General features: G+C 38.2%; 2 protein-coding genes across 2 annotated transcripts; one reads left to right on the plus strand and one right to left on the minus strand.

Annotated features, from left to right (window-relative positions):
* Positions 1–230: 230 nt before the first annotated feature.
* Positions 231–6,422, plus strand: rgp1 (GP1 homolog, RAB6A GEF complex partner 1). Its single transcript, XM_060874933.1, has 9 exons — positions 231–503; positions 1,031–1,146; positions 1,871–2,004; positions 3,110–3,193; positions 3,355–3,504; positions 3,770–3,916; positions 4,012–4,139; positions 4,780–4,957; positions 5,647–6,422. Exons 2-9 carry the CDS (start codon positions 1,031–1,033, stop codon positions 5,868–5,870), a joined length of 1,161 nt encoding a protein of 386 aa, XP_060730916.1. The 5' UTR covers positions 231–503; the 3' UTR covers positions 5,871–6,422.
* Positions 6,423–7,037: 615 nt separating this feature from the next.
* On the minus strand, positions 7,038–7,776 carry msmp1 (microseminoprotein, prostate associated 1). Its single transcript, XM_060873500.1, has 3 exons — positions 7,686–7,776; positions 7,315–7,423; positions 7,038–7,206 (listed from the first exon to the last, which is right to left on the minus strand). The coding sequence occupies exons 1-3, from the start codon at positions 7,774–7,776 to the stop codon at positions 7,038–7,040; spliced, it is 369 nt and encodes a 122-aa protein (XP_060729483.1).
* Between the last annotated feature and the right edge of the window lie 2,977 nt (positions 7,777–10,753).

Consider the following 10,753-nt stretch of genomic DNA (forward strand, 5'->3'; position numbering starts at 1 on the left):
GACCACAAGTTTAATTAAAAAGCGTATCCATAAGCATAACGCATAGATTTATTTTGATTACCACAGATACGCACTACCACAATCATTTAACAGGTAATTATAAGTAAGGAAAAGACGTTCGTGTTTGTAACAGAAAACCTGAATTCCCCCTTTTTTGTCTGTAGTCGACTCCTTATACGTCGCACATCGCCACGGAGCTTTTCGTGATGGCCAACAAAATATATACCGGAAATAAGGCGTTTAAACCTTAAACGTTTCTTTTTTATTATTATTATTATCACGATATATTTACTCACAATAATTAGATTAGACACGGTATTATGTAATTTACCCGAATACCATTGTGAATATATTGCATTTATAGCCATAACAGTTCGTCTTAAGTGTTGTAAACTCTTGGAAACGTCACACTCGGACATCTGAATTTGTTCTCAGCTTGTTTTGTTTTTGGGTCTCGAAAGCGTTTCTGCCGGTTTTGGTTCAGTCGTGAAACTTTCCTCACAGTGAGCATAACACTCTTAATCTTATTGCTTTTATCGAGGTATAAGGTGTTGTAGGTGCTATTCTTATGTGTGCTAACTTTAAACTAAATCCAGGAGGATTAAAAGCTGTTGTTTTTATGGGCTAGTTAGCGCCCATGCTATAGCAGATAAAGTACAGAGAATTTGTTTGTTTGTTTTTTTTCCAGAGTTATTTATTTACATTTACGGCATTTAGTAAACGTCGTAAATGTAGCAGAAACTTTTATCCAGAATTTTTTTGTCATTTCATTTTATAAAACTGAACAATTGAGGGTTAAGGGCCTTGTTAAGGGGCCACCAACAATAGGAACTTGGTGAACCTGGGATTCGAACCCATGACCTTCTGATCTTCTGTAACCCAACGCCTTAATCACTAGGCTACAACACAGTAGTCGTTAAATAGTAAAAATCAGTGTGTAAAGTATATTTTAAAGTTATATAAGTGCAGTGTGATGCTCAAATGATTTGTATTTAGTGTTGTTTTGGTGATTTAACTGTATTTTACTCAGATGATTGAGGTGGTGGCCTCCATGGCTCGGGGGCCTGTGTTTCTGGCTGGAGAGGTTCTGGAGTGTCTCATCACCTTCACTAATCCAATATCCCACCTCTCCACTAGTGCCAGCAGGTATGAAGACTTTTTAACCCCGATTAACAGAAGCAAACACAACATACACTTTATGGACAAAGGTTTTTAGACACCTGGACCTCACACTCATATGCTGGTCTTCCCCAGACTATTGCATACGTACATTGTGATTGTAGGAGTTGTTTTTTTTTGCATGCTGTAGCGTTAAACTTTTCCCCTGTGGAAAAATCCAGCTAATCAACAAATCCTCACAGCTGTGTTTCAAAGTCAAAGGGAAGACTAAATGTCAGATCAGATGTACAAAATTCACATATGAGTGTTGTGATCAGGTGTCTGCAAAGGTTTCATTATATAGTGTAGATTATACACATGAAAACAGAGCACAGATGGTTAAGGCATGTTATTGTTAGACTTATGATGCTTTGCAGAGAGGCACTAAGTGATGTACTAGAAAGATGGACATTTGCAATCGCTTCTGTTGCTGCTAAATTTGTATTTTTGTATTTTGAAGCAGCCTGTTTTAATAAGCAGGATGTTATCTTTTATCTGACAAAATGCTTTGTTCTGTACCAAGTATAATCTCTCACCATATGATGCACAGGCAGAATTAGACCAGATGAAGGAATAACGCTGTGTTGTTTCTGTCTGGTAGTTTTCAGAGTTTTGCAAATAGACCATAACTTCCATAGAATGACATGCAACATTTACAAACATTTACAATTTATAATGTGTAATATCCTGTTGATGTTTTTGTAATCCTTAGCGAGATGCTTGCATGGGCTAGTGCTCAGATCCACTGCCAGTTCCATGCCAGTGAGAGCCGTGTGGCTCTGCCTACTCAGGGCACGAAGCAAGATGTACAGGCAGAAAATGACACTGTGCTCATCCCCAGCAGAGGTGAGACCCATTTCAAGCTCAAAGCACTTTTGCTCCAGGTTCTTCAAGACTAACACACCAAATAACACTTATGAGAAGGCGTTCGTGTTACTAGAGCAGCTTTACAACTTATATGGACGCAACATGTCTGTGGTGTTATCTGTACTGTAAAATAACTTCCTTCTTTTGGCTCAGCATGATTACAAAAAAAATTCAGAATTAACATTTGCAAATTGTTTAAATACTTTGTGTTTATTTTACATCTTTTTTTCTGGTAAACTAAAATTTATACTGGGTTTATAAATTAGTTTAAGTGTGCTAGTCTACTTCTCTATTGAACACTTTGATACTATATAAACACATAGCTGCCATGTAATCCAGACTGTAGGAACCATTTCTGACCGTCAGAATCTCATCTGCACTCATCTTTGTCATTAGAACACAGCACAGAATTTTCAAATTTGATTAGTCAGAAGGTGTTTATGTATATCAACAAGTGTACTTTAATATGTTATAGTTTTTATAGTAGGACTAAGACATCTTATGCACACTGCACATCATCTAAGCCTAATTATAAATGGACTTCGAAAGGATGTTGTTATTTAATATGGGAACATTTATTTGTTGATATTGTGAGGTGATATTTATGTAATATTTAAGGAAGGAATCTCCACCCACAGCAACAGTCAGTGTCTTTTCCAACATGGATCATTTTGTGGTTTCTTGGTAACACTAGCAGCTACTTTTATAGATTATCCTCCTACAAATGATCATTGCAGCATTTGGGTGGAAATATTGGCTGTAATATCTTGCCTACGTGGATGGGGTTTAAATAAACATGCTGAGGGATCGTGTGATGAGGATTGGATTTGTGTGAACTCCAGCATATTTTCCTGCCTGGCATGAAAACAATCTTCTTTTTGTTTCATAGAAGAGTTCTCAAATATTTTAGCTTTACTTTAATAATGAAGCTTTAGAATTTCTCTGTTTTTTCTGATCCCATTATTGTGGGATCAGAATGCAGGGTTTGACACAGTCGGCTCTGGATATGTTTCACTTTGTTTTACGATCCTTGGGTTGTTTTTGCTCTTGAGCCATGATGATTTTTTTTTTTCTGCATCACTAGGAGAGCGAGGCCAGTGCATGCTGGACACTCCACCCAAGATCCTGTTCTGTGACCTGCGGCTAGACCCTGGAGAGAGTAAAACCTGTAGGCAGCTGATTTAATCTGCTTTAAGATGGAGTCAAAGATTTACTAGTCAAATGTGTATAGTAAACATTCCACAAGTATGCCATTCTGTCTTCTTTTTTCTTTTCCATTCCCTCTTTCACAACTCTTAACTTGTCGGTTTATGCTCTTCTCGGGTACAGACACTTACAGTGAGCTCGTCCCCATGGACGGCCCTCCTAGTTTTCGTGGTCAGGCGGTGAAATACGTGTACAAGCTTACAATTGGTTGTCAGAGGGTCAACTCTCCAATCAAGCTGCTGCGTGTCCCCTTCAGAGTGCTCGTTCTGCATGGTATGTTTCATATTCATAAATATTGTATTGGAGATCAACAGGGGCATCATTAATTAGGCCTTTCAGCCTTTTTTTAATATTCTGATACCTTCACGGTCATAATTCAGGGCAAAATATGCAACATAAATATTATTTACGCAAAAAATGAATTGCCAGAATAGCATGTGGTTTGAGATTAGTTTTTAATTTATACATAAAGATAGTATTCCTTTTAGTGGGTAATGTCTACCATTAGTTTTGTGTAATTGTGATTTGTGTGGTCTAGGGATGCCTGAACCCCCTTTCCTACAGGATGAGGAAGTATCACCCACAAACCCCTTCCTGGAAGAGGAGGAGGGAGGAAGAAGAGACACACGACCACTGGAGCGAGCACTAGACATGCTGATGATCACTACCTCACGTCGCTGTCCACGTCAGTGACATCTTTTTTCCATGTTACTGTATTTGCTTTTTGAGACACATCATATTTTGGCAAATAATTTACATCAACATTCTTCTCCTCTATAGATCTGTTTAATATCACTAACATGCGAGGAAAGGTGGCCAAATTCTGTATCTTTAAGACTGTGTACAGACTAGGAGAGGACATCATTGGCACATTTAACTATTCAGAGGGAGATATCCCATGTCTACAGGTACAGATCACATGGAAAAATTCATTCTTTTTCGCTTTTGATTCTATGAGGCTTTTTTTTGTTGAAGGCACTGGTATTGCTCAGAAAGAGTGTGGCATAAACGAGTGCAACTAATCACAGAGGTTAAATGAATTATTAAAAATAATCACTATCTAAATTCAATTCAAGTCGGGTTTATTTTGCATGTGGTGGTGTAATTTGAGAGATTCCGACAGGATTGTTGATTTCAATCCAGTACAAATCTAAAATGTGTTAAAAGCAATAATTCTGTCATAAATTGCTGTTACATAAATTACATAAATTTCAGTGAGCTGTAATAGACTTCTAGTTTTTTTTTTTTGTTTTTTTTTTGGTGTGTCTCGTGATGTTGACCTGTCAATTCAAGCTACATAGGCAAATCCTACAAATACTTAATCTTGCTCAATGTATCCTGTTAAATCTGTACAAATGTCACTATCAACCCTCTGGTAATACAAATCCAGCTCAAAGAGCTTAAAATGTTTTGTTTCTTGAAACTGCGACTTCTTGCAGACAAATTTCACATTTCTTTTGATTTGTTTCTTTAAGGAGTGTCATGTGTCGTCTCATACTTGTGTTTGTCTGTGCACTAATCTTGCCTCTGTGTTGCATGTGATCTCAGTACTCAGTGAGTCTGCAGAGTGAGGAGGAGGTCCTTGAGCAATATCAGAGGCGACCAGCTCAGGCGGTCAGTGTCACAAGTCACGGTCGGCATCTAGAGTCCTGCCTCCACACGGCCTCCAGCCACTTCTCCCTGCCTGTACCTCTCAACGTTACACCCGGTTTCACCACTGATATCGGTTAGCTCAGATTCTTGTTCAGTTCTAACACTGTCGTTTTTTTGACCTGGTATGAAGCAAGTACACAACAGAAGTAATTAACCTGTAAAAGTTCCATTTAACATAAAAAAAACTACTGTTAAAAACTATATCTGGGGTCATCAGCCACCAATCTATTTGTCTGTTTTTAACCAGAAAAGAATTCAAAAAATACTATACCAAAGTACATCAATGTATATATAAAACACACTAGCCGTAGTTCAGCGCTTATGGCTAAACATAACTCTGATCTGATTAGTGAAGTGACATGGCTCACTTAAAAAGGTTTATAGATGATTGGTCATTAAAAGAACATGTTATTGTACGTTATTACATGTTATTGTACGTTATTGTACTCCACATCAATTTAAAAACACGTCTCACCTGTTCAGAATCTCTTCTAGTCATGTTAGTTGCTTAGCTAGTCCTCTCTACCTGAACTTTTCACATTTGAACAACAATTAGTTGAATACCCCTGGGTTATTGCTTATACTTTTAGAATGTAAATAAGAATCCTGGAGCAGAGTTTTTCTGTAGTATTGCTATGAATATAAGCAGATTATCTCTTTCTATATTAGAAGATATTTTTAAGCCTAATAAGGAGTTCAAACGTCACTGTGGATAAATTGATGATGATAAATTGAAAAGCCTGTACTTTTCCCTCACTTTAGTAACCCTAAGATGGCGTCTACACTTTGAATTCGTCACAGCAAGAGAGCCAGTGGAATTGCCTACTGTTCTTCAGAACCAATCAGAAGTCACCGTATGGACTGGCGCAGAGCAAGTGGATGTGGACACCTTCAGCTGGGACCTGCCAATCAAAGTGCTTCCCACCAATCCAGCACTGGCTTCATATGTTTCTCAGTTCACAGGGACAAATAGTATCAATATCTGAATTGATCATGTGTGTGTGTGTGTGTGTTTGTGTGTGTGTATTGTGTTGTGTAATTTTCCTTTATTTAGGTTTTCACATCAAAACCAGCAGCATTTCTGGTCTTTTATTTGTCTTATGTTCTGTGTGTATGTGGACCTGATTTGAACATTTCAGGCTATAACATTGGACCTTTTCCATATTTATTGTATTCCAGCCTTTGGTGCTAATGTACATTTTATTAGGAACATATGCAGGTATCTAATCAGCCAATCAGGTGAAAACAGTACAATAACACAGTTAAAGCTCAAGAGCTTCAGTTATGATCTGAATGTGGGGTAAAAAATATCTAAGTGAGTGAATAACTGCATGAATGGGCAGGTGTACAGATGTTCCTATTAATGGTAAGTGTATGTGATTTTATATGAACTCCCCACTGCAGAGCTGCTTTTTTTTCTTATATTTTTTTTTCTTCTTCTTTCAGTGTACATTTCTTTATGTGACAAGCTGACAGATTCTTTATTGCAGTTATTAACAGTGTTTTGAACTCTTAAATAAAAAGAGTGAAATCAGAAATGTATTTTGTTTTCTCCCCACCACCATTAACCGACAAAGGGTTACTTTAATGTATTTTATTTGGGTAAATATGAAATGGTACACTCAAAATCAAACTGTAATATATAAGAAGTGGATGCAAAGCTGAATATTTACAATAGTGCATTAGGTAATATTAACATCCTATGACCATGCTATTAGAGTAGATAAGTATGAATTAAATCAATGTAATGGAAGATGAGTAAGTACCAATCCAATATAGCACAAAAAATTATTTGTCTGTAAATGCTGATTAGGCATTATTATTTGTGTCACAAACTTCATAGTGAATACTACAGGTTAATCACATGTGCCAACGCTGGCAAACATTTGCAACTATTACCAAATCTGTGGAGAATTCTTTTGTCAATGCATAGTCAGGCAAGATATAAAACCAATAGTGATTAACGTAGGGAAAAGACATTACCTGTGGACAAGAGCAGCGCACTACCAACCAGTTTATCTATCTTTTAGAGAGATAAAAAGCTAATATTAGTTATTGTATCAATACAGATCCTACAGGTAAAGCACAAGGTCAGCTCAGGCAGACAGGCATAGTGCAGGCTTGGCAGATGGTTCAATTGCTTTTTAGTCTTGTTAACCTGCTAGTTTAATGTTCATTTCTCCATGACTGGGGTCCACAATGTTCCCTTCTCCTGGATTGCAGGGCAGACGTGGATCAGAGGTCAGCACCAAGCTCACCTTACAGGTTACAGATTCAACTCGCACCTGGCACCAAGGTGGGAAGTCCACTGGCTGCTGCACACTGAGCATAAAGAGAGATCAGCTTTTATTTCAATTTTTTTTTTAAAAAATGCTGTCAATACACAAGGCTTAGGATTAGATTTGATTAAGAAAGAAATGGGTCACTGACGTTTCACAGCAGCCCACCCCAAAAGGGTGTAGACAGGTGCACTGAATGCACCCCGTCTCCATCCAGCTCTGACCCAACAAGTAGTGCTTTCCCTCATACTCACACAGAGCTGTAGGTACAAAGAGAGGAGAGGAGAAAGCATTTAGCTATCAAAAAGATGCATTATGCCTTTGACTTTGCAGAAGGTAATATAATTTCTGCAAAAGACTCTGCATGAATTAATCAGTTGATTCCATAAAGGCTTGTCACGCTAAGGTTCGCTGCCTAATTTAATCAGGACTGAATACTATACCTACACAATGCAATCTATTAGTGAAAATACTTTGTTTCCGGACTCATCTGCATCTGAGATATAAAAGGATTTATCTCACCTTGAGCGTTGAAGTGGCATTCGGTAGGAGCTGCTGAGCAATTCATCCACATCAAAACACCAATCAAGATCGTCATCCACTGTCCTGCCATCTTTTCTCTTTCTGTAACTTGTTGTCTGAATCACTCTGTTTTAATACCTCCATTTATACCCCCTATACACGTGTGAGCTTGAGGTAAGGCAGAGGTGGGAGGGGGAACCATTGGCGTGTTTTTTGGGGGGGTTGGGGAGGAAAAAAGACTGTGGCTTGGCACCATTCGTTCTGTTTCTCCACTGATTTGCCATTCTCCGCTCCACTGGGCATGACCTTGAAAAACAAAATACTGACATTCAAAATGACTAAGAGCAAGGGAAGGAGGATGAGGTGAGAGCAAGAGGAGAGGTGAGAAAGAAGGCAAGAGAGAAGGAGGGAAAGTGATGGTCACTACCCTGCTTATGCACATCTTATACCATTACATCAACATTACTGGTGTGTTAACACCTAATATACTTGTCACCTGGCTGGTCAAAGCGTGATGATTCAGTATCTCTATATTGTACTCTTGAGGGTGGTCAAGTCCACACCAACAACATCAGCGAACAGATGCTACTGTTCTCTGAGGACCAGATTCACCCAGTGGTTACTAGGTAGTCCTCAAACACACAAACAGTCAGGGCTAACTTCATGGCCAGAGGATGCGTTGACCCTTATCTGCTTCCCCAGACTTTGCTCATACTGATGATGTCATAGACATTTCTCCATTTTGTAAGCTTACATGGGCCTGGTGCAGCTGAGGCTTCAGAGGTTGTTTGGGAGAAGGAATCCCATAAAGAAAGAATCAGACATTTATTGTACCTCAGCTGCAGGTGTGTGTCTGCATGCATGTCTGCAGACATATGTTCAAAGATATGGTAGTGTCTAATTTGTAATGCTTGTGGTATTGTTTTTTTTGTTTGGTTTTGTTATGTTTTATATTGTAGCTTAACATAAAAGTTCTTCATGTCAACAAGTTGAATGTAAGGAAAGAATGTGTTTGAGTCTTCTACTAGAGTAAATATCTGTCAGTGTTTGATGAGAAGGTTTGCACAGGATGTAAAGAAGGTAATGCTCTTTGAGCAGGAACCAAACATTACATACTCACCCTCACATTAGCTCATCTCTACTCCCCTTTACAGAATCGCAATAAGAGTAATAAGCGTTTTAAATGGCCCAGGGGCCCCACAACTCTGCTTGGAGCATTCATGCCTATGTTACTCCACAGTTGTTTGAGAGGTGTTGAAAGCTGTGTTGTGTCATGCTCGTAGTGCTGCTACTCAGTGGCTGAGACACGCGCCACAGTCCGGACAGAGTGACTCATCACTGCCTATCAGCATCTCTGAGAAGCTCAAAAGTATGTAGTGCCTGCACATTAAAGAGCTGTTTCCTATGAATATAATATATCTTTAGACCACATTGCTTCACTGACCAATGAATAATTCACAAGCAAGTTTGTTTTTCCATTTGTTTGCTTGGTTCTTAAAATACAGCCTTGACATATCAAACTGATTATCACACTAAGAAATATTTAATCCAAAACAATATAGTCCAAGATCTTTTACAACCCTCCAAATGAAACATCTGCCAATACAAGTTGTGTGCCTGTAACATAGAACTTTGCTGTGATATGGTTAGTGTTAACTTAAATTCTAGCTTAAAGTGTATCAAAAACAGTCATTCGGTAAAAAGCACAGTAAAAAGCTCCGGGCAGATCCTCTGTTCTTAAACTGCCGGAAGGCATTCACGTTGTATTAGTTAACAACTCATATACCTCGAGGCTCTATGCTTGGTTCTGTCCTGTTCTCACATCACACAAGATCATTGTAAATATGTAAATGTGGATATGTAAATATCTCCACTTGTCTCAGAGATAGTTCAGTCAAGATGAACAAAAACCATCTCCAAGACAAGTGCTTCCCTTTAGATATGTCCAGTGGGTCTCGGATGTGTCTGGCAAAAACTTTTGCAGTAATGACTTGTGGATGTAATTAATAAGCAGATATGATGCTTGTGAAACGAAAACTGCCACACTCATTAATATGGAAATGTTCTAGTCAAACTTGTTCTGTCAAACTATTCTGTTGTTGACATGTTTACAATCTTCCTCAATTACTGTATAAACTTACAACATTTTAGATATATCCATCTCAAACATAAGGTTTATGTGTAAATCGATTACATTATTTAATAAACAGACAAGATGCTTATAGCTAATATCTTCTCACCTTGTCGAAACAGATTAATTAAAACTCTAAAAATCACCGGCTATTATCTCCTAAATGTCTAACCTCTAGACACTGTTGATTACACACCTCATCTATTGACCTTGTAATTTTTGTGTCTTGTCCAGTGGTTGGAATGCTCGACCACCAACTTCCATTCAGCATACAAGTCCAGGAATGTGGTTTTGTATATGAGAGAAAGGAACCTATGCTGTGAGTGTGTGGAGCACACAGTGGGTGAGCAATGGGGCTCTTAAACAGCGCTTTAACACTGACTGGAGCATGTAATGGACTGAGGTGTTGGGCTGGTATGAAGACTGACTCATTCACCATATTATGTACATAACTGCTGGCCAAGCCACAGAGAAAAGAAGTTCCACAGTTGCATTTTGGTCACCAGTGAGGCTGAAACCAGGCCAGTTATAAATGTGAATTACATAAAAGAACACTGTGTTTCTTTGCTAGGTTTATTTCCTTTGCTTTGACCTTCTATTTACCCTTCAATGGATGTCTAGTTAATTATCATTAGCGTTTTGATTATTATAATGATGATGATGACTGGTGATGATGATGATGATGTTAAAGCGTATTTATACCCAGGGTTTTTATTGTCTGTGCAGACTGCAGTTTTACACATTTCTCAGGAATTTCCACATTCCAATATGTTTACAAAATATAATTTCTTCAATTCCTCAGACCAAGAGTTCCAACAGAGAAGAATTCAAATACTGATCAGTTTTATTACCACACACTCGGATTTACTGACCAATGCTTCTCAAAGCAAACACAATTAACTAAGGATTAAAAAAATATCCGTTGCTGTTACACAGT

The sequence above is a fragment of the Tachysurus vachellii genome, chromosome 7 (assembly GCF_030014155.1).
Source record: "Tachysurus vachellii isolate PV-2020 chromosome 7, HZAU_Pvac_v1, whole genome shotgun sequence".
Lineage (NCBI taxonomy): Eukaryota > Metazoa > Chordata > Actinopteri > Siluriformes > Bagridae > Tachysurus > Tachysurus vachellii.

Excerpts from the sequence above, each read along its gene's own strand:
- rgp1 (XM_060874933.1), top strand. The coding sequence starts at position 1,031 with ATGATTGAGGTGGTGGCCTCCATGGCTCGGGGGCCTGTGTTTCTGGCT. Across the intron at positions 2,005-3,109 it reads TGTGCTCATCCCCAGCAGAG|GAGAGCGAGGCCAGTGCATG; the intron begins GTGAGACCCATT and ends CTGCATCACTAG. Across the intron at positions 3,917-4,011 it reads TACCTCACGTCGCTGTCCAC|ATCTGTTTAATATCACTAAC; the intron begins GTCAGTGACATC and ends TCTCCTCTATAG.
- msmp1 (XM_060873500.1), bottom strand. The coding sequence starts at position 7,776 with ATGGCAGGACAGTGGATGACGATCTTGATTGGTGTTTTGATGTGGATG. Across the intron at positions 7,424-7,685 it reads ATGCCACTTCAACGCTCAAG|CTCTGTGTGAGTATGAGGGA; the intron begins GTGAGATAAATC and ends TTGTACCTACAG. Across the intron at positions 7,207-7,314 it reads GGGGTGGGCTGCTGTGAAAC|TGTGCAGCAGCCAGTGGACT; the intron begins GTCAGTGACCCA and ends CTTTATGCTCAG.